The 24,135-nt window shown below is 38.4% G+C and overlaps 1 protein-coding gene across 14 annotated transcripts in view; it reads right to left on the bottom strand.

Annotated features, from left to right (window-relative positions):
- Positions 1-24,135, bottom strand: part of LOC129757919 (sex determination protein fox-1-like) — a 680,148-nt gene that overhangs the window by 81,872 nt on the left and 574,141 nt on the right. For 12 of the 14 annotated variants that reach the window (XM_055755313.1, XM_055755318.1, XM_055755316.1 and 9 more), the window contains 2 exons: positions 10,858-10,912; positions 5,385-5,426 (listed from right to left, as the gene is read on the bottom strand). In XM_055755313.1, coding sequence (XP_055611288.1) covers positions 5,385-5,426; positions 10,858-10,912 — 97 coding nt within the window. The remainder of the gene's footprint in view (positions 1-5,384; positions 5,427-10,857; positions 10,913-24,135) is intronic. The other 2 variants (XM_055755320.1, XM_055755319.1) reach the window with 1 other exon arrangement.

Here is a 24,135-nt window from a genome sequence, read left to right on the forward strand (position 1 = left end):
CGCATAAAGCCGAGATTCCCCGGTAGTTGTTGACATGTAAACCTCCTTCCACAGTGAAGGGAAGGTAGCTCTGTCAAGCGAAGCTTGGGAAATAAGCCTAACAGGAGTCAGCAAAACAGGGCTTGACACGTTTAATAAAAGTAGTAGGTATTCCGAGCGGACCCATTGAGAAAGAATTATTGAGCTTAGCTGCTGCTGTAGAGATGACTGCATCCTCAACTACGATGTTGTTTATAGAGAAGCCCAGTTGCGGAATATTTCAGACAGCACTATCCAAATGTTGAGACGATGTTGAAGCTATATTATAGATAGACGAGTTTATTTTTGGGCTAAGAGATCTGTTAGAGAAAGATGGCAAAAGTATCGACAGTTAAAATGCTTGAGCACCCCTAGTTTCATAAAAACATTGCACGACTTGACAGTTCGATGCGTGCGCATGTGTGAGTAAATTTTGATGTTGAAACAGCTGACAGAAACTGCAACAGCACAGTCCAAACTAAACCGTCGACCGAGAATATACCCCGTCGACCGTCTAACCAGCTACGTGATTACGTGATCATTTGGATCCGGTTCGAAGGACCAAAATGCTCTTACGCTTGCACCGACGAAATACAGCATCAAAATGTTCTTACGCGAACTTTGCACCGGTTCGGACACTGTTGGAACCTCTGTTTCAACAGCAACATTTACTCACACATGCGCACAAATCGAACTATCAAGTCATGCGATGTGTTTATGTAGCTAGGAGAGCTCAAGCATTTTAATTGTCGATACTTTCGCTATCTTTCTCTAACAAGATCACAGACTCCACGATCAGAGTTCGCCGTATTGTCATCCAGAAACATATGGGCTGGAAGACCAGGTTCATTCCGCTGACTTTTGACATGTTTCCAAAACGATTTGGTCTGGACTTGGGATCACGTTGATATCGAACTAGATAGTTTTGGTGACAACGTTTGCTGACTTTTTTGTAAGAAGAGTTTAGTCTACGATAATTGACCTTAGTTTAAGAGAATCTTTACTGGTTATCATTTCTTAGGGTACACCTTTTTCCGGCTTTAGTCGTCGTAGTTCCGCCGTGATTCAAGGAGTCCGAAAATTCTCTTCAGTAGTGTATTTTTATACGTGGCGATCGATAACGTAATTCAAGATCTTCGCATCGGCCACACACGCCTCACTCACAAACACCTGTTGAAGAAAACCGACCCTCCGATTTGTCCATGTTGTGACACGGTCAACACATCCTCACCGTGTGTCTACAATTCTACACCACCCGACAAACTAGTGGCCTTGCATCAAATATGCGAGCGATTCTCAGCAACTGCCTCTAAGAAGAATTCGAATTAGTTGCCTTTCTCCGCAAAGCCGGATTAATCATCCAAATATAAAGAGCTATCACTAAGCATGACCCTAATGGGTTAACCAACCACTCGAATCGAAGAAGAATGACCCTAACGCGTTAAACTCCTCAAAAAAGAAAAAAAAAAAGTAATTCAAGATCTGCGAGAAGATTTCTGCCGTAGCGTTGGGATCAGATAGGTCGACCTCAGATAACCAGCCGATGGTAACCAGGGTAAGAGAAAAGTCGTCAAAGTCGGCGTTCTTGAAGTTAAGATCTAAGGGTGCTAGTTTTGCGACAGAAGCGAGTCCATTGACATCGAGAGATACCAATAAGCCAGGATGGTGGTGTACTGCTTTAACGTACGATGCAGAGGCCAACGGACAACGGACAACTGACGATACACGAGTCCTATCGCTGACAAAGCAGAGATCCAACATACAGCCGTTTTCGTTTGTCACGGTATTAATTTATACTTAGGGAGTCTAGTATGACGTTCAAAAGGGTCGGAAACGTTGAGCGTACTGGATCCGTGTAAAGAAAGTTACCATGGTTGGAGCACCACTTTGAACCGGGCAAATTGGAGTCACCAATCGCGAGAATGTCATCACTGAGTGCACAGAGATACCTAACTTTAGCTAAGCAGCGCTAAAAACAGTCAGCTAAGGCAACATCTCTCGTGCGATCAGCAGGCAGATTCTGTGTGCAGGCATAAAGTTTACGATCACCAAGATCAATGCGGGTCAACACAAGTTCCAGATCGCTCCAGGAAATGTTTTCGATTAGCAACGCTGGAGATCCAACTCAACAGCAATAAACAATCTGCTATTTTTGCTATTGCGTACCCTGCGATCGCAACGAAATATTACATAGCCAGGGCCTAAATATATCTGACTTGAAAGAGTACGGGCGTTCGGCCATGTTTCCGTGAAAGCGACGAAGTCGTAACAGCAACATGAGCTTGTGAGCAGAAAGTCTGCGAGACACCTCCGACGTTCTGGTAGTACAAGGTTATTAAGTCAAAAGATTCCGATGCAGAGCTGGATCTCCGAATACTTGAAAAGAGAGTACCGGAGGCGGAGGAAACCGATCGGGAGTGCCATACTTGTCTGAGTTCACAGTCTGGAGAACCCTCGGTTTGAAGCTACAAAGATAAGCCAACATCTTCTGCGTAGCGGATGCCGTGGATACGCCGCGTTCATGCGTAAGAGAGTATCCGAGTAGTGCGGTTCTCAACGACCGAAGCTGCGGGGATAAGACTTGACCTTCATCGCTGTAGTTGAAATCGTTGGTAAAAGGTTATTCCACGATCGGAGAATACCCCCGGATAGAGTGGCTCTCGACGCCGGGTGAGCCATTCGAGTCGGAGTAGGATGACGTATTCGTAGGGAGTCGGGAGGATAAGCTGCTCTCGATCGGCACACGACGGGCATTGAAGGTGGCGAGCTTCGAATCCTGGAGATAAGAGGTCGGGCTTCGAGTCGTTAGAGGAGAGGTCAGGCCTCGAATCTTCAAGAAGAGAGATTTTTGTGGTCAACCTCCAGTCTTTATGATAAGGGGTCGAGTCTTGAGTCGCAGGAGGAGAGATTAGGCCGTTAATCAGCAAGAGGGGGGATATAAGTGGTTACCTCAAGTCATTACGAGGAAAGGTCAGATATCGAGACGCTAGAGGAGAGATCGGACCTTCAGTCGTGCAGAGGAGAGGTATGTCTAAGTCAGCCTCGAGTCGATGCGAGAAGTGGTCGGGGTTTATGTGGGTATCTCGAGTCATTGCGAGGAGATGTCGGTTCTCAAGCCGTTAGAGGAAGGTTCTGACGTCGAGTCGTAGGGATGAGAGGTTTGCTCGTCTATGAGTATTGCCTTGCACTTTTGAAGGATAGTGTGTTGAACAGTTCGAGGTGGAAACTTGGGCTGGTCTCTCCTCTAGCGACTCGAGATCTGACCTCTTTTCGTAATGGTTTATGCCTCTTGTCTGGTCGATTAAAGACCTGATCGCTCCTCTTGCGACTCGAGACCCGATCTCTTATCGTATAGACTCGAGGTTGGCCACACAAAACCTGCCGAAGAACTGGTGAGCATAACACGTTGCCAGGCTCACAGTGCACTGGAAGGAAAGAGTTCATCACGAAGAGGAAGGCCAAAATAAAATGGATATTTGCCTGTAGTTGCAGGCAGGAGAACCTCGTTTCATGCAGTTTTAATTCATTTGACATCAAAATTACAATTTCGATTTTCTGTTTCTTTTTTTTTTCATTTTTTATAGAAATTTAACCCATTGAGGTCATTCTTCCTTGCTTGTTGTTGGGATTTTCTGTTTCCCTGTGGTCCTCTCTTTGGAGATTTTTAAGGATAAAATAATCGAAAGTTTGAGCGTTTCGCGGCACCTTTAAATCAAGTTCAATTGAGTTGAAATTTTGCAAAATTTTTCGGCAAAAAATCATTTTTTTCGATTTTTTCTGGTCGGGGTTCGTGCAAAAAACCTTGAATTTTTTGAATCTTGCAAAATTTTAAACTTGAAAATTTTTTGGCAAAAAATCATTTTTTTTCGATTTTTTCTGGTCGGGGGTCGCGCGAAAAACCTTGAATTTTTTTAATCTTGCCAAATTTTTTGGCAAAAAATCAAGGTTTTTATCCCGAATATAACCCAATTTTTTGACCATGATATTGTTATATAGAGTGCCCATGTGAGTTTTTCCAGGTGATAAGATATGATATGGTGAATATTTCAAAAGAAATCTTAAAGTTCGTCGAGGAAGAATACGACTTTCTCGACAACTCTTAAGCTAAATGACCAGTTACAATCTGTTGCATGTTTTGGATTGGAAAGTAATTCTTTCATCTCCTGCAGTTATACTAAAGACTGTCTAGAAAATTTATTGAAAACTTAAAATAAATATGATGATTATTATTATCATTATTTTTATAAAGTTTTATTGTAAGTAATTGAGATTTTAAACAAATATAACCTTTTTCTAAGCGTTTTTTTCTGATGCTGCAGACCACTTTTTAACGTAAACAGACATATGGAGTTCATTCTAAACGAACAGTTAACTATCGAATAAAGGGATCCAGGGATATCGATTTCGATTCCTGATACCGTACGCCTATTCTCAGGTTGCACAACAAAAAAAAAGTAACAGACTAGCAGCCAAACTGATAACCCAAAAAAAAAGAGTCCTATTCCTAAATGGATGCATTTGCAGCCCGATGCAGTTTTAGATTTATTTCCCCTAACTCTCTCTCTCTCTTCCTCTTCATTCAACAGTTTAAAAATTCGCATGCATTCCCATGCACTCCACTTCAATGTCGACGAAAAAAAATAGGAAAAAAATACATTCAGTTGTATCTACTCTAGTACGGTATACACTGTTTGACAGGTTTTTCATACGTTTTTCATACGTTGATGCAGTGTGTGCGTGTTGCGTTGTGTTTTTCGGGACGATTTGATTTGTAAGCTGAGACAACAGCAGCAAAATAAATGAATCGAGATTCATCTCCCTGTTAGAGTGTGCTGTTTTTGACAATTTTTTTTCTAGTTTTTTTTATAAACTGTCAGTTCATTTCCGAAACAAAACTGTTTTTTGATCTACATGTTTGGTATTTTTTTTTTGGTTGACCGATTTCATGTTTTTTGGGAGTGAAAAAAAACCGTTTGTTCCAAATGGTTCGAATTTCTCGTCGTCGTTGTTATGAATGTTTGTTTCTGGTATGGTAAATCTGTTGTGACATTTGTTTCAGTGTTTCCGTGTTGTCATCGGAGAATTTTTGTGTGATTGTGTGTTTGTTTTTACAATTTTAATAGCCAAACATATGTTATTCATTCTCTACTGGATCTATTGAAATGGGGGGATGCACATCACAAAATTAGCAGCAGGTATGCAGCACAGTATCTAGAAGGGGGGGCGGGCATTCCGACAAGATAAATAAGATAGCTTTCAGGTAGAGAGTAGTGATTAATTGGTAGTGAAACAGTATGGAGGTGAGTGACAGTTCGGATAGAGGTTGAGTTTTTTTTAAAACAATTTTGGTATCATAGTTTGCTCACCCAGAGGAGGAGCGGCAACGGCACCTGGTTTCGTCAGAAAAACTGGTAGGGTTTTTTTTTTGTTTTTTGGTTTAGACAATTTTTTTGTTGGTTTGTAGTAGTAATTTGCGGTTTTGGTTTTGGGAATCGCATATCGAAAACACGATAGATTTTGGTAACAGTAGATGGTGGCAATAAAATCGCGATCAAATTCACACACATGAACACACGTATGGTGTAAGATTTTGAATGTGGTAGGAAAAGTTCGGGAACAGTTTTTTTTATTTGTAGTTTCAAACGTGATAATGGTTGAAGTGAGTTGTTTTTTTTTTATCAAAATCCATACAAAAAGGGAAAAGAAAAAAAAGAAGAAAGAAGAAAAAACTATTGAACAATTTGTTGAAAACCGGGTCGAACTTTTTTTTTCGGTATCATATCAGTTAGTTCTAATATTCTACAGAATCTAGAATGTAGTTTTGAGTGTTTTAAAATTAAAATTCATTTACAAGGTAACGATTTCAAAATCATTAAAAAAAGACGCATGCACCACATGACAACTCAAAATACGAAAACAGTTATTAGAGGTTAAACTAAAATCACTATACGGAGCATTTAAAGCAAATGTCGTTTTGCAATGGAAATCAAAAATTCAAACAGAAGAGCGACAAATTTTCAAAGAAGAAAAGGTGATTTCATGCCAAGTATGGATGAGAAAAACGACTCAAAAACGAAAGTCGATAGTCGAATGGTCTACAGTTAGAGTTCAAGTTTTGACAATCAAAAGTAAAAAGTCAGAGTCGGTAGTCAGAATCAAGAGTCGAACGTTGAGAATGAAAGTCAAGAATCGAGATTCAAAAGCCAAAGTCGAGGGTCGAAAGAACTCAAGAGTCGACAATCAAGACTTCACAATCGGGAGTCGACAGTCGATAATCGACACTCGAGGGTCTGTAGACGAGAGTCGACAATCGAAAAATCGACCGTCAAGTGTCGAAAGCCTACATCCGAGAATCGAGAATTGAGTCAAGAACTAACAGTACAGAGTCGAGAAAGGAGTGTCAACAACCAATAGTTGATAATAGAGAACCGACCTTCCGAGAGTCAAAATCAACAGTCGAGGGTCGATAATCGAGTGCCAAGAACAAAATGTCCAAAGGAGAAAATCGACAGTTGAGCATCAACAATCGAAAGTCGACTTTCATGAATCGATAGTCAAAACTCGACAGTAGAATGTTGACAATCAAGAGTCGACAATCGATAATCGAGAGGTGAGATCAAAGAGTCAAGTCAGGGTCGGAAATAAAGAGTCGACAGTCGAGTTTCGAAAGTTGAGATTCGACAATCAAAACTCGACATGCGAGTGTCGATAGATGAATGTCGACAGCCAAGAGTCGATTGGCAAGAGCCGACAGTTTCAACAGTTGAGAGTTGACATTTGTGAGTCGGGAAATCAGAGTCGACCGTCTAGAATCGGTAGTCGAGAGTAGTAAAACCGAAAGTCGAAAGTCGAGAGTCGAAATTCAATCAAAGAAAGTCGACAACAGAGAGCTAGAGGTTAAGAGTCGACAATAGAAAGTTGGCATTCGAGGGGCGACACTAGAGAGTCGATGATCTGGATTCAAGAATCGATGTTCCAAAATCGACAGACGAAAGTCGACAATCGAGAACTGAGACTAAGGAGTCAAGAGTCTGAAGACGAATAGATAGTTCGAAAGCTGAGAGTCAACAATCGAAGTTAACAGGCGAGAATCGACTGTCGACAGTAAAAGACAGCAGTCGAATGTAGACAGCCGAGAAATGACAGTCGAGAATCAAAATTTGAGTGTTGGGAGACTAGTTTCGAGTGTCGATAATCGAGAACTGAGTAAAAAACGAAAGCATAAATGCCGACAATCGCAAGTCGACTGTCGATAGTTGGCAATTGAAAGTCGAATCCGAGAATGGAGAGTTCAGAATCGAGGAGTAATAGTCGAAAATCTGAGTCAAGAATTTAGAGTCGACAGTAGAAAGACAAACGTCAATAGGTCAGCATAGAGAGCCTGCCTAGAGACGAGAATCTAGAGTCGAAAGGAGTCGAACTATGGAGACAGTCGAGAATCGAGAATTGAGTCAAGAATCAAGAGTACAGAGTCGAGAAACGAGAGTCGACAACCAAGATTCGATAATCGACAAACCAATCTTCTAGAGCTGACAGTCGAGATTCAATCGTCAAGAGTCTAAAATCGACTCTCGAGAGTCGATAATCGAGTGTGGAGAACAAAATGTCCAAGTGGAGAATCGACAGTAGAAAATCAAATATCGAAAGTCGACTTTCGTGAATCGATAATCAACACTCGACAGGAGAATGTGACAGCCAAGAGTCGACAATCGATAATCGAGAGGTGAGATCTACGAATTCAGTCAGGGTAGGAAATAAGGAGTCGACAATCGAATTTGGAAAGCTGAGAATCGACAATCAAAACTCGACATTTGAGTGTCCATAGATGAATGTCGGCCGTAGAGAGTCGACTGTCAAGTGTAGAAAGTTGCACAAGTTGGAAGTGGACAGTCGTGACTCAGCAGTCAAGAGTCGACCGTCGAGGGTCGATAATCAAATGCCGAGAATTTCCAAAGTAAACAATCGACAGTTGAGAATCAACAATCGAAAGTCGATATTCGCGAATCAATAATCAACACTCGACAGTAGAATGTTGAAAATCAAGAGTTGACCATCGATAATCTAGTGTTGAGATCTACGAGTTCAGTAAAAAGTCGACAGTCGAGTCTCGAAAGAAGACAATCGACAATCGAAACTCAACCTTCGAATGTCGATAGATGAATGTCGGCCATCAAGAGTCGACAGTCAGAGTTGACATTCGAGAGTCGATGATCAAGATTCATGAATCAAAAGTCGAGATCCGAAAATCGACAGACGGAAATCGTGAATCGAGAACTGAGACTAAGGAGTCAAGAGTCCGACGTCTAATAGAGATTTTGAAAGCTGAGAGTCAACAATCGAGTGGTAACAGGCGAGAAACGACAGTCGACAATTAAAAGACAGAGTCGAAGATAAACAGCCGAGAATTGGCAGGCGAGAATCAACATTTGTGTGTTGAGAAACGAGTCTCGAGATTTAAGAGTCGAGGATTGAGAGTAGATAATCGAGAACTGAGAAAAAAATCAAACCCGAGAGTCGACAATCACAAGTAGACTGTCGATAATTGTCGAATTGTCGAAGAAAGTCGAATCCTGGAATGGAGAGTTCAGAATCGATAAGCAATAGTCGAAAATCTAAGTCAAGAATCTAGAGTCGACAGTCGAGAGACAAACGTCAATTGGTCATCATAAAAAGTCTAGTGATGAGAATCTAGAGTCGAAGGGAGTCGAAGGGAGTCGAACTATGGAGACAGTCGAGAATCGAGAATTGAGTCAAGAATCAAAAGTACAGAGTCGAGAAACGAGAGTCAACAACCAAGATTCGATAATCGACAAACCAACCTTCAAGAGCTGACAGTCGAGAATCAATCGTCAATAGCCTAAAATTGACCCTCGAGAGTCGATAACCGAGTGCGGAGAACAAAATGTCCAAAGTGGAGAATCGACAGTAGAAAATCAAAAATCGAAAGTCGACTTTCGTGAATCGATAATCAAAACTCGACAGTAGAATGTTGACAGTCAAGAGTCGACACTCGATAATCGAGAGATGAGATCTAAGAGTTCAGTAAAGAGTCGACAGTAAAGTTTCGAAAGTTGACAATCGACAATCGAGTCTGAACATTCGAATGTCGATAGAAGAATGTCGGCCGTTGAGAGTCGACTGTCAAAAGTCGGAAGTTTCACAGACGTGAGTCGGCAGTCAAAAATCCATCGCCGAGAATCGATAATCGAGAGTCAAATGTTCAGAGTAGTAAAAGAGCGTCTACAAAAGAGTGTCGGGAGTTAAGAGTCGACAGTCTAGAGATGGTATTCGAGAGTCGATGTTCAACGTTCAAAAATCAAATGTCGAGATTCAAAAATCGACAGACGAGAGTTGAGAATCGAAAACTGAGACTAAGGAGTCAAGAGTCCGAAATCTAAAAGAGATTTTAAAAGCTGAGAGTCAACAATCGAGTGGTAACAGGCGAGAAACGACAGTCGACAATCAAAAGACAGTATCGAAGGTAAATCGAGAGCCAGAGGTTAACAGTCGACAGTAGAGAGTTGGCATTCGAGAGACGACATTGGAGAGTCGATGAACTAGATTCAAGAATCAAGAGTCGAAATTCAAAAATCGACAGACGGGACACGAGAACCGAGAAATGAGACTTAAGAGTCAAGAGTCCGAAGTCGAAAAGAGAGTTCAAAATCTGAGAGTCAACAACGAATTTTAACGGGCGAAAATCGACAGTCGACAGTCAAAAAATGGCAGTCGAAATCAGGAGGATCAACATTTGAGTGTTGAGAGACGAGTATCGAGAATCAAGAGTCGAAGATCGAAAGTCCAGAGTCGATAATCTAGAATTGAGTCAAGAATTAAAGGTACAAGTTAGATAGGTGGGATTCGAGAAACAAGAATCGACAGCCAAGATTCGACAATTGAGTGTCGACATTCAAGAGTCGACAGTAGAGAATTCACAGTCAAAAGTCGGCAGTCAAGAGTCGACAATCGATAACCGAGAAGTGAGATCCACGAGTTCAGTCAGGGTAGAAAAGTCGACTGTCGAGTTTCGAAAGTTGACAATCGACAATCGAGACTCGACATTCGAGTGTTGATATATAAACGTCGGCCATGGAAAGTCGACTGTCAAGAGTCGACAGTTTCAACAGTTGAGAGTTGACAGTCGTGAGTCGGCAGTCAAGAGTCGATCGTCGAGAATCGATAATCGAGAGTCAAATGTCCAGAGTAGTAAAACCGAGGGTTGAGAGTCGACAATCGAAAACCAGCAGTTAAGAGTCGACAGTAGAGATTTGGTATCCGAGGGGCGACAGTCGAGATTCGATGATTAAAATTGAAAAGTTAGAATGTGGAGATTCGAAAATCGACAGACGGAAGTCGAGGATCGACTTAAGAGCCAAGAGTCCGAAGTCGAATAGAGAGTTTGAAAGCTGAAAGTCAACAATCGAGTGACAACAGATGAGAATCGAAAGTCGCCATCAATAGACAGCAGTCGAAGGAAGACAGTCGAGAATTGACACTCGAGAATGATAATTTGAGAGTTGAAAGATGAATGTCGAGAAAAAAGAGTCGAGGATCGAAAGTCGATGACTGTCAATAGTTGGCAGTCGAGAGTTGAATCCGGGAGTAGAGAGTTTCTTGTCGAAAATCTTAAGTTAAAGTTAAAAATCGAAACTGTGAAGAATTTTCTGGCATGAAATCACAAATTTATTTACAATAGAGTAAAAATTAAAATTTTCAATACAAAAAATCTTGACAGCATGAATTAGTATCTACAAAAGTAATCTACAAAAAAGAAGAATCAAACTATTCAAAACTAAAAATTTTACCAAAAAATAACACAAGAAATAAGGAAACACTTACCGCTCGACACAGCCGGGACTTTTTTACTTTGAACTCGTGCGGTTGCATTATTGACCTACGGTTTTGTTTTGTTTTTACGTAACGACACCATCATCATCGTAAATCATCAGCACCCCAAGCAGGATCATCATCATCATCAGCGAGTAGCGAGAGACAGTCACAATTTCAGGTCAGGCAGAAGACGACAGTCAATGTATATGACGTCACAGGCGCAGGCATCATCCATGTAAAAAATTGTGGCAGGCATCCCGAGTAGTGGTTTTTTGCGGTTTTTTTTTTGGTTTTTTTTTCAATTGAGGGGTGGTACAGATTTTTTTTGTTGTTGGTTGATTTGGTTTGGCGTGTGGTTGTTGACAATATTTGTTTTGTCAAAGCGTTTGTATATTGGGTGTTGGTTGAAGAAAAACAGAAATCAATTAAATGCATTCAAATAGCAACATTGGGTTTGGGGTGGGTAAGGGGGGATGATTTGGGTTTGTTTTGGAAAGGAAACTACTAGGGAATTTAAGGGAAATGGAGAAAACCGAAATAGTTTATCTAAATCATGCAAATTATGCTTCCGGAAAACCGAGAAATCGGCTTCCTTATTCTTTTTAGATTTATTAAGATGACCATCAATCAAGCGAGCATTTCGAAAATTAATTCAACTTGATAAAAGGCCCCCCACCACTAGAAACATTTCTTAGGACTAACTTAATTAGGCATTTGGTCCGGAACGTGTCTGGTTTTGATTCTATCTAGAGTAGCGAGCAAAGTGGCCAGAAAGCTGTTGGAAAACAGTAACGAGATTAACTTTATGGGCTACTTTCAAGAGAGTCGCCGACAAAAGTTTTCATCCCTCATCTGCTGGGTTCGCTTAATTACTTCTAACCATTTGGTTCCGAAGCTAAAACCCCGATGAAAGGAGATGGCGAAGCAACTTAAAATAATAAAACTTCATCATCTTGATTCCAACGACGACGTTGTTGGCCACCTGCTTTGGGAGCTCTGGAAAAATTCACTAAACTGCTAATAGTTATGGTTCATGATAAAAATTTACGGCCCATTTCGCTAGGCTTAATGCACCGTATGAAGTCGTTGTTTAAAAAAAATGTTTGAGATGCCCCAAGCCCGAAAGTAAATTCCAACGATGGGTAAATAAACGCTCTCATTAGTTTATTTTATGAGGGTAAACCGAAAATGAAAAACGATTTTCCCCGGTTCCCCACTTATTGATGTCGATCATCATCGAAATCCTGGAAAAACAGGTGGAGGTAAACAAATTTTACCACCAACAAATACACACATCCAAACTTCAAAATGGAGTGCTCTGAGAGGCCATAAGCATCACATTGCCTGACCGCAGCAGCAAAAATCCACATCCACTTCCCGAATTGAATAAACACGCAAACAAACAGACCAGAAAATTGACCAAGCAAAAACTGATGAACTTTCGCGAATGTTCGCGGGGGGATGATTTTCGAGCATCCGGTGTTTTTAAAGGCATCCGATTGAATGCATTCCAGTTCATTAAACAAAATTTAACTTCGCTTTCAGACATTTCCAGTTAAAATTTTTAGCATGAAATACAATGATCCAAATGTTTTATATTTTGAGATTTTTAAGAGTTTGTTTATCTTTGGAAAAGGTCAAGAAAAGTTTTGCCAAAAATTTCTTTTAAAGAAAACGATTTTCAATCCCTGATTGGAATCGATCTGCTTACCGAGAAAAGTTTTCCTGAAGCTTGAAACTATTCCGCAAAAAAACAAGTTCCAACAACTGGAAGAAGATATCCCTTCGAAAGATTCATCGGAAGCTTAAAAATTATTGCAAACCGATAAATTTCCACCGGATTAAACCGTGAGGGGGGTGTTTTGCAACTTTTCTCCCCGGCGATTTCGTTTCTTTAAACACCACCACTGGCAGTGGGATTTTCTTTTTTCTTCTCACTCCGGTCTGATTCTATCTGTGTGAACATTTTCTCGCTTGCCGGCTCAAATCAAAGGGGCTAAACGATTTTCCGCTTTGATGCAGTTCGGGGTGGTTTAGGGGAAAACTTTTCCCTGGACAGTTTTTTTCCCTTTTTTATTCTCGTGGACTTGCTCCATCATTACATTCATTCCACCAAATCGTGGGGATTTTCAGAGCTTTTTAAGTCTCTTTATTTAGTGTTTTTCCACATTTTTATTCAAGTTAAGAATCTCTTTCCGGAATCGAGGGAGAATCAGATTCACGTAATTATCAAGCAATTAGGGGCAACTGAATTTTAAGACGATTTTCTTACAGTAGAAAATTGCAATACTTTCATAAATTTCAAATTCTGGATCAAATAAAAAAAATTAAAAAAAATTAAAAAAAATTGAATATTTTTTAAAATGCAACGGCAACTGTTTTCCAATTTAAATTGGTGGCTGTGAAGTTTAGCAGCTGCCCTGACCTGGCCGCAATGAATGCACAAATGAATACTGATGACAAACCACAATTGGTGGTGGGTGTTTGGTTTGGGTTTTTTTTGGTTTTTTAATGATCGATGAATAAAACATCGGCACCGAATCGAATAATCCCTCTGGAATAATGACGGACAGGTTGGGAGTTTAATTGGATTCAATTTGGGGGAACTCTGGACTGATTTTGTTGTTTCAAAAATAATTGAAATATGTTCCTTAACAAATTTAAGAAAACAAAAAGAAATGGACGTACAAATCTTTTAAGACCTCAAGAAACTAAGCGATATAAATCCAGAAACAACTTTTTAGCTGTAAGATTTAAGACTTCGAACTCTAGACTCAAGTTTCAAGTATCCAGATTCAAAATTCGAGACTCCAGACTTAAAATTTTAAACTAAAAACAGAAGACCCAAGACTCAAGACCCAAGACTCAAAACTTAAGACTCAAGACTCAAGACCCAATACTCAAGACTCAAGACCTAAGACTCAAGACCCAAGATTCAAGACTCTAGACTCAAGACCTAAAACTTAAGACCCAGAATTCAAGACTCAAGATTCAAGGATCAAGACTCAAGACTCAAATCTCAAAACTCAAGATCAAATCTCAAGACTCAAGACTTAAGACTCAAGACTCAAGACTCAAGACTCAAGACTCAAGACTCAAGACTCAAGACTCAAGACTCAAGACTCAAGACTCAAGACTCAAGACTCAGGACTCAGGACTCAAGACTTAGGACTCAAAACTTAAGATTCAAGACTCGAGACCCAAGATTCAAGACTCAAGACTCAAGGTCAAATCTCAAGACTCAAGACTCAAGACTCAGGACTCAAAACTTAAGACTCAAGACTCGAGACCCAGGACTCAAGACTTAAGACTCAAGACCCAAGACCCAACACTTAAGACTCATGACTCAAAACTCCAAATTCAAGACTCAAGACTCAAGACTCAAGACTCAAGACTCAAGACTCAAGACTCAAGACTCAAGACTCAAGACTCAAGACTCAAGACTCAAGACTTAAGACTCAAGACACAAGATTCAAGACTCAAGACTCAAAACTCAAGACTCAAGACTGAACACTCCAGGCTCAAAACTCAAGACTCAAGACTCAAGAGTCAAGACTCAAGACTCAAGACTCGAAATTCGAGACTCAAGACTCAAGGCACAAGCCTCAAGACTCAAGACTCGAGACTCGAGACTCAAGACTCAAGGCTCAAGACTCAAACTCAAGACTCAAGACTCATGACAAAAGACTTAAAATTTAAGACTCAAGACTCAAGACTCATGACAGAAGACTCAAGATTCAAGGATCAAGACTCAAGACTCAAATCTCAAGACTCAAGACTCAAGATTCGAGACTCGAGATTCAAGATTCAAGACTCAAGACTCGAGACTCAAGACCTAAGACTCTAGACTCAAAACTCAATACTCAAGATTCAAGATTTAAGACTCAAGACTCAAGACTCAAGACTCAAGACTCAAGACTCAAGACTCAAGACTCAAGACTCAAGACTCAAGACTCAAGACTTAAGACTCAAAACTCAAAACTCAAGACTTAAAACTTAAGACTCAAGACTCACGACTCAAGATTCATCGATACTGGGTAAATTATTAAAAAAGCCAAAATTTATGATATTCCATATTGGCTAAAATGAACAAAACTTTCAAAATATGGAGTTAAATTTCTAAATTGAAAAATTGTTAAATTTAAAGAAATAGTCAAAGTTGCTGAACTTTTTTAAATTGTGAATTTGACAATTTTTTCTATTTTGAATATCTAACAACTATAATTTAAACAATTATTTTCAAAATTTAACAATTTTTTAAAAATTTTATGTTTGAACCTTTCAAAAAATTATAAATTCCTTTTTTTTTGTCAATTTTTTTTTAAATAAAAATTGTCAAAATTTTCAAGTGTTCAAATTGTTAAATAAACAAACTGCTCAAATTTCATTTATTTTTTTGTAATTTCACATTTGTCGAAATTGTCAAAAATCGAAAGTCAAATATCGAGAGTCGAGATACGAGAGTCAAAAATCAAAATTCAAAACCGAAAATTGAGAATCGAGAGACGAAAATCGATAGTCGAAATTCAGAAATTGAATGTCTAGAATCGAGGGTCAAAAGATGAAAATCGAAAATCGAGAGTCGAAATACTCGAAAATTGAGTAAAAAATCAAAAGTCGGATTAGAAAATGGAGAATCGATATTCAAGTATCGAGAGTCGACAAAACGAGAATCGAGAATCAAAAATCGAGTCAAAATTTTTTCAGTTTCAATTTTTTTAAATTTTGATAAATTTGTCAAATTTTTCAAAAATCAAAATTGTAATTAGTGGTGAATGGTCAAACTGCTCAAATTTTATGATTTTTTTTTTAAATTATACAAATTGTCAAAATTGTCGAAAATCGACTGTCAAATATCGAGAGTCGAGATACGAAAGTCGAAAATCAAAAGTCAAAAGCCGAAAATCGAAAGACGAGAGACAAGAACTTGAATGTCTAGAGTCGAGGATCATGAGTTGGGAACCGAAAATCAAGAGTCGCAATACTCGAGAATCGAGTAAAAAGACGAAACTCGGTTTTAGAAAATTGAGAGTCGACAAAACGAGAGTCGAGAATTAAAAATCGAGCCGAAAGTCAAGTGTCGAGAGTCTAGAGTTCAATGTGGAAAGTCGAGAGTAGAAAGTCGTTCGTTAAAAGATAATTGGACTTATTTTCCGGAAATAAATTATTTACAAAATTTGACAATTTTTTCTGCTTTGACTTTTGAAAATTTTGATAAATTTTACAAATTTTTCAAAAATTAAAATTGTTCAAAAATGTTTAAATTGTAGAAATTATTTAATGTTCAAACTGTTCAAATTTTATTTTATTTTTTTTGAATTTTACAAATTGTCGAAAATCGATAGTCGAATAACGAGAATCGAGATACGAAAGTCAAGATCCGAGAATCGAGAATCAAAAGTCAAAAGCCGAAAATCGAGAGTCGAGAGACGAGAATCGAGAGTCAAAAGGCATGAGTCGAATGTCGAGAGTTGAGGGCCAAGAATTTAGAACCAAAAATCGAGAATCGAATGTTGAGACCCGATAGTCGAAATTAGAAAATCGTGCATGGAAACTCGAAAGACGAGAATCGAGAGTTGTAAATTAAGAGTAGAAAATCGAAGTCGATACTCAAAAATCTATTAAAATGTCGAAAGTCTGCATTAGAAAATGGAGAATCGACAGTCGAATATCGAGAGTCGACAAAACGAGAGTCGACAAAACGATAGTAGAGAATCAAAAATCGAGTCGAGGGTCATGTGTCGAGAGTCGAGAAGCGTGATTAGAAAATCGAAAGTCGAGCTTTGAGAGTCTAGAATCGAGGGCCAAAAGTTGAGACTCGAGTGTCGAAATTTGAAAGTCGTGCGTGGAAACTCGTGAGACGAGAATCGAGAGTTGAAAATCAAGAGTTGAAAATCGAAGGCGATACTCGAAAAAAAAAGTCGAAAGTTGGTATTAGAAAATGAAGAATCGACAGTCGAGTATCGTGAGTCGACAAAACGAGAAAGGAGAATCAAAAAATCGAGTCGAGGGTCAAGTTTCGAGAGACTAGAGTTGAAGGCTGAGAGTCGAAAGTCAAGAATCGAAGATCGAAAGCCGAAGTCGACAGTCGAGAAACGAGAAGCGCGATTAGGGAATCGGAAGTCGAGCTTTGAGAGTCGAGAATCGAAAACCGAAAGTTGAGACTCGAGCGTCGAAATTTGAAAATCGTGCCTGGAAACTCGAGAGACGAGAATCGAGTAAAAAGTCGAAAGTCGGTATTAGAAAATGGAGAGTCGAGAGTCGAGTATCGAGAGTTAACAAAACGAGAGTCGAGAATCAAAAATCGTGTAGAGGGTCAAGTGTCGAGAAACTAGAGTTGAAGGTGGAGAGTCGAAAGTCAAGAGGCGAAGATCGAAAGCCAAAGCCGACAGTCGAGAGTCGAGAAGCGCGATTAGAGAATTGAAAGTCGAGAATCGAGAGCCAAAAGTTGAGACTCGAGCGTCAAAATTTGAAAGTCGTGGCGTGGAAACTCGAGAGACGAAAGTCGAAAATCAAGAGTAGAAAATCGAAGTCAATACTCGAGAATCGAATAAAGAGTCGAACGTCGATTTAAAAAAATGGAGAGTAGACGGTCGAGTATCGAGAGTCGACAAAACGAGAGCCGAGAATCAAAAATCGAGTCGAGGGTCAAGTGTCGCGAGTCTAGAGTTGAAGGTGGAGAGTCGAAAGTCAAAAGTCGGAGATCGAAAGCCGAAGTCGACAGTCGAGAGTCGATCAACGAGAGAGAATCGAAAGTAAAGTTTTGAGAGTCGAGAATCGAGAGCCGAAAGTCGGGACTCGAGAATCTAGAATGGAGATTCGAATGTTAAAGTCGAGAGATTAGAGACGAAAATCGAGAATGAAGTGTTCAAGAGTCGAAAGTCGAGAGTTCGAAGTCAAAAATGGAAAGTTGATAGATGATAACCGGAAGTCGACAATTAAATGTCGACAGACGAGAGTCAGAAGCAAAGAGTTGGGAACCGAAAATCGATAGTCGAAAATTGAGACTCGATAGTCGTGCGTGGAAACTCGAGAGACGAGAATCGAGAGTCGAAAATCGAAGTTGATACTCGAGAATCGAGTAAAAAGACGAAATTCGGAATAAGAAAATGGAGTGGACTGTCGAGTATCGAGAGTAAAAAAAAACGATAGTCGAGAATCAAACATCGAGTCGAGGGTCAAGTGTCGAGAGTCTAGAGTCGAAATGCAAAAATCGAAGATCGAAAGCCAAAGTCGACAATCGAGAGTCGAGAAGCGCGATTTAGAAATCGAAAGTCGAGCTTTGAACCGAAAGTTGAGACTCGAGTGTCGAAATTTGAAAGTCGTGCGTGGATACTCGAGAGACGAGAATCGAAAATCAAGAGTAGAAAATCGAAACTCGACAATCGAGTAAAAAATCGAGAGTCGGTACTAGAAAATGAAGAGTCGACAGTCGAGTATCAAGAATCCACAAAACGAGAGTCGAGAATCAAAAATCGAGTCGAGGGTCAAGTGTCGAGAGTGTAGAGTTGAAGGTGGAGAGTCGAAAGTCAAGAGCCGAAGTCGGCAGTCGAGAGTCGAGAAGCGCAATTAGGCAATCGAAAGTCGGGCTTTGAGAGTCGAGAATCGAGAGCCGAAAGTTGAGACTCGAGCGTCGAAATTTGAAAGTCGTGCGTGGAAACTCGAGGGACGAGAATCGAGAGTTGAAAATCAAGAGTAGAAAATCGAAATCAATTCTCTTGAATCGAGTAAAAAATAGAAAGTCGGTATTAGAAAAAGGAGAGTCGACAGTCCAGTATAGAGACGGGAGCCGAGAGTCAAAAATCGAGTCGAGGGTCAAGTGTCGCGAGTCTAGAGTTGAAGGTGGAGAGTCGAAAGTCAAAAGTCGAAGATCGAAAGCCGAAGACAGTCGAGAGTCGATCAACGATAGAGAATCGAAAGTTCAGCTTTAAGAGTCGAGAATCAAGAGCTGAAAGTCGGGACACGAAAATCTAGAATGGAGATTCGAAAGTTAAAAGTTGAGAACCGAGTGACGGAAATCGAGAATGGAGTGTTGAGAGTTGAAGTTTGAAAAAAATCAAAAGTTCAAAATCAGAAACGAAAGTCAAGAATGGAAAGTCGAAATTCAAGAGTCGAAAGTCGAGAGTTTTAAGTCGAGAATGAAGAGTCGACAATCGAATGTCGACAGACAAGAATCAAAAGACAGAAGCAAAGAGTTGAATATCAAGATTCATGAATTGATGATTCAGAGTCAAAGCGACAAGATTCAGGTGTCGAAAATCACGAGTTCAGTATTAGGAACTGCTACACTTGAATAAATATGCAGGTAAAGATTCCGTCATTTCTCACTAGAATAAAAAAAAGCGAGTGTGAGGAAAATCACACCATTCACTGGAGGAAAAGTGTACTTCCGTTCCGTTCCGTTCGAGTGAAAGCCAGAGAGCAAATATACTGCACCTGCTGCTGCAACAGCATTGTCACGGTCCAACGAAACTTCCGGTTAGTGTACTATTTGCTATCAATCTTGACTTTTTCCCGGAAGCACCCGGGCAAAGGTTCAGACGAAATTGATCTTCGTCGTCCGGACGACGATGATGGTGTCGAGCCAGAAATTCCAACAAATGGTGGTACTCAGTGCCATTTTTTTATTCTTTACTTATACTCCAGTGAACGACGTTAAGGATGACAACGACAACGTTGATGAGATTTGTTCGTGTCAACATTCCTAAATCGTTCACTTTTATTTTGGTTTTTTCCCCCAGCCCAGTCTTGTCTTTTCGAGGAAGAGGAATTTGTGCCAGCCAGTTGTTTCCACACAGTGAGAATGTGTCCACGCATAGACCGGAATGTGACCGGAAGTAGCAGCAGGTTGTCAAGAAATCATCTGCACCTTATTAAATTCCGGATGACGGCATATAAGCATTGAGCAAATATTGAAGCACCAATAAAAAAGAAAGGTGATATTTGAGGTCGGTTTTAATGTTGCTTGCTCTTCAATTGAACAGTGTTTAAGCTGCTGTTCTTTGGTGGAATTTTGTGGAAAGAAATTTGTGCGATAAAATCAAAAATTATACAACAGCTCTTGTCTTGTACAAGCATTAAAAGAGAACATCTCAAACTACTCACGTTGAGTGTTCTTGAATTCTAAAAGAGTTATTGCTCCACTTGCTCGTCTAGACTTTATCACTAGCTGGAGCATCCCTAAACCCATAAAGAATAACTTACACAGCAAACTTTATGGCGAGATACCCTCCTTGCTCATCTCTTAGTACCCTGCATAAAATTCCAGACAAAAAGAACGAGACATCTCATCTTCCCATTCCGGACCAGCCTGATTATCTTACCTCTGGGTATGGTTTTCTCAAATTGCTGCAGTCTGTAATGTCTGCGGAGTTTGTCCCATCCAGATTACCCGACTTAAGGATCATTCGGCAGTCTCAAGGCGATGTACGAAAACCTAAACAACAATCATCCGTATCTGCATCGTGAGTTCTAATAGATTAAGTGTATGACGAAAAAAAAATACAATTTGTTTTAAGAAACTTTAGTTATGTCTAACTGTCTGGTGTTTGGAAACTTTGCCTAAGTCAATTATCGAACCCTGCATCTCAATTGATCGTTTGGTTTATTTAGAAAACTGCGTTAGGAGCACTATCTGTGTGAAGGAATTTTTCGAGAAAAAAATAAAACTTATATTCATTAAATCGAAATGAGAAAAAATAAACTTCAATAGCTCAAAAGTCTACCATGCCATATGTTACACACTTAAATATAAATTTGGAAGCATGGTTTTTTTTAAACGGTTTTCAGCTCATTCTTTTCAGTAACTAGCAATTGGTTCAATTTAAACTAAAAAATGTGAAAAAAATATAAAGAAATTAAAAAAAAACAAACTAAAAACACAATCAAAATACAATAATAACAAAATTTCTAAATTGTGAGCTTACTGGGTGATCCACGATTAGTGTGTACCTGAAGAAGGTGAAGAACCATTGACTTATCCTGGTGTTAGAGAGTATAGCACAATTTTATGATGAATGAGTTCTACTACGGTTCAATTGCCTTCATTAGTGGTTGTCAAAAATGCAATCTAAATCTACACGTAATCGTATTCGGAACAAGTTTCTCAGAAGGAAAAGTCATACTATTTGCTGCTTGCTGTTTGGCATTCAAACAATTAAAAAAAAATTAGATTCCGGATTTCAAATTTAAACAGACACATAATCGATAGTAATGGAATAACAATCACTACTGGCCGGTCGTTTCCTGGGTTAATACGAAGCTACTGAACTGTGGTCTGGAACACAACTCTGATGCACAAACCTTATCGAGCAGAAAAGAGATAGTTAATCCAAAAAAGGAGAAAAAAACTTAGAATATGAATAAAATTGCGAACCCACAATACTGAATATCATTCTCGATAAGCAACTCTTGCAGCACACGAAGTAGTCAAGGGTAATGTAAACATTACGGCAGAAAATAATTCGTTGGGTTTTTTTATATTTAAATTTCACAGCTTTACCATTACGTGAAACGCATCTGATTTCCTAACTTTTGTTAGCTTGTACTAACTTTCTACTACACTTTCTGTTTCGATCCTTTTCTTGCCTATGAGCTTATCTTTTCTTTAGTTTAGAATTATTTTCACAGACTCACTCACTCTTTATATCACTTTTGTAATTTTTGTCATTTTTGTAATTTTTTTTAAATCTTTGTCTTTTTTGTCATTTTAGTCATTTTTTTAACGATAAGCGTTGCCAGACCGCTCAAATCCGTAGGTTTGACGAAAAAAAAAAACTCGAGACCTTTTTTTAAGTCGTCAGGTAAATTTTTCGTTTATCCGCTGAATCCCCATAATTTTTTCGATAATGCGTAGAAAATCCCTAGGAAATGTTGGAAATCTGTAGATTTGAGCATCGATTCGTAGATCCGTAGAAGTGCTTGAAATCCGTAGATCTGGCAACGCGGCTAACATTTTTTTTCTTTCTCCAATTTATCTATTCTATTTACCTGCTCTTTTCTTTCTCTATCTCTTTTTTCTATCTATATCTCTTTACTCTATCGGATTCTCTCTACTCTATCTATAATTCTCTTCTCAATCTAGAACTTTCTACTATAACTCTTCACTTTACCTATACCTTACTACTCTATCTACATTTTTGTATCTTATCTTTAACTCTCTACTCTGTTGATATCTCTCTATTCATTTTTTTTATCAAGGTTGCCAGATTGTTCGTTTTTATTAGGTTTTGCCCGGATATTTAATACAAAATTTGGGAACAGTCCAGCTCTGCCTGGTAGTCCGGATATTATTGAAAAACGCCCGGATTTTTCTCGGTTTTATTAACTTCATTTGGTAAATCATATAACAAAATACGAATTGAGAAGTGAAATTTTTTTATTTATGTCTGCACAACGAAATTTTTGGAGCAAGCTTTATGAAAAAAAATCATGAAAGATTATACGATTTAAACCTATCTATAAATTTAGATGGAAATTTTTTATCTTAATTTTTGTGGGTTTTGGGTTGTGACAAAATTTTCCCGGATATTACCCCGATTTTTGGTCGTCAATTTTTAAATCAAATGTCCGGATTTTGTCAGATTGTGCTGTGTGTGTATTCTAGCAACCTGCTGAAAAAAATCTGACAACCTTAGTCTATAAATCCCTATACTATAACATTCAACTCTTATCCATAACTATGCCTCCAATTTTCTCGACTTCTTTCAATTCTTCCTTTTTTATGCTAATTACTCTATTTCCTTTTTCCTGATTTATCTATTGTCGGTAGACCTTTCATCTTGTTTCCAACGGCTAAAATTATCTTTCTTTTCTCATTCAAACATCATCTAAGTTCCTTTTTCCCCTCCAACAAGTCTTTTTCTTTTCATAACCCTTCCCTAAATCTTTCTATCAATATATCGCTTCGCTTTTCACCTTTTAATAATTCCGTACACGAAGCAATTCGAAACAAATTTTTTTTTAATGATTTTAACAAAAATTTAAACAACCTCTTAAGGCAGGGATCATTGTCCGATTTTGATAACCACGCTTAAATGCATTTTCATTTGAAAAACTGGCAAAACTGCATGATTTTTCGGTTTTTTTTCTATAAAATTTATGTACTTTTCACATTGGATGGTGATTTGGAAAAACACTACATTACGGGAAATTTTTCTTGTGGAAAAAGTTGGAAACTAAGGTACTTCTTGAGGAGAAGAATGAGAATACTAATTATTTTGCCTTTCCGATTCTTGCTTCAATACAAATTTTGGAGATGAATATAATCTGAAAATGATCTGCACATCATCTGAATTTGATCTGAATTTAAATCACATTAAAGTAAGGTTAGGATAAGTTTCCGATCAATTTCAAATTCTTTAAGGTTCATTTGAACAGATTTAGAATCGACTCAGAACAACTTAAATCAAGATCCAAATCAGACTAAATTTATTCTAGATCAGTTTTTAGTCTGCATCATATCAGTTTTTGATTAAACTGAGATCGAATTGCGACAGATTATGATCATTTTCAGACAAGATCTATATCATATTCACATTTGATTTTGTCCATTTGTCATTTTTGTCATTTTAGTTTTTTTATTTTTTTTTTTTGTTATTTTTGTCATTTTGTGCAAATTTTTGTCTTTTGAAATTTTTGTCATTTTTGTCATTTTGGTCGTTTTTGTAATTTATATAATTTTTGTAATTTTTTTTCATTTTTGTCATTTTTTCCATTTTTGTCATTTTTGTCATTTTTGTCATTTTTGTCATTTTTGTCATTTTTGTCATTTTTGTCATTTTTGTCATTTTTGTCATTTTTGTCATTTTTGTCATTTTTGTCAGTTTTGTCACTTTCGTCGTTTTTGTAATTTTTGTCATTTTTGTCATTTTTATCATTTTTGTCATTTTTATCATTTTTGTCATTTTTGTAATCTTTGTAATTTTTGTCATTTTTGTAATTTTTGCAATTATTGTAATTTTTATCATTTCAGTCATTTTTGTCTTTTCTGTCTTTTCTGTCATTTCTGTCATTTCTGTCATTTCTGTCATTTCTGTCATTTCTGTCATTTTTGTCATTTTTGTCATTTTTGTCATTTTTGTCATTTTTGTCATTTTTGTCATTTTTGTCATTTTTGTCATTTTTGTCATTTTTGTCATTTTTGTCATTTTTGTCATTTTTGTCATTTTTGTCATTTTTGTCATTTTTGTCATTTTTGTCATTTTTGTCATTTTTTTCATTTTTGTCATTTTTGTCATTTTTGTCATTTTTGTCATTTTTGTCATTTTTGTCATTTTTGTCAGTTTT

The sequence above is a fragment of the Uranotaenia lowii genome, chromosome 3 (genome assembly GCF_029784155.1).
Source record: "Uranotaenia lowii strain MFRU-FL chromosome 3, ASM2978415v1, whole genome shotgun sequence".
In the NCBI taxonomy this organism is placed as follows: Eukaryota; Metazoa; Arthropoda; class Insecta; order Diptera; family Culicidae; genus Uranotaenia; species Uranotaenia lowii.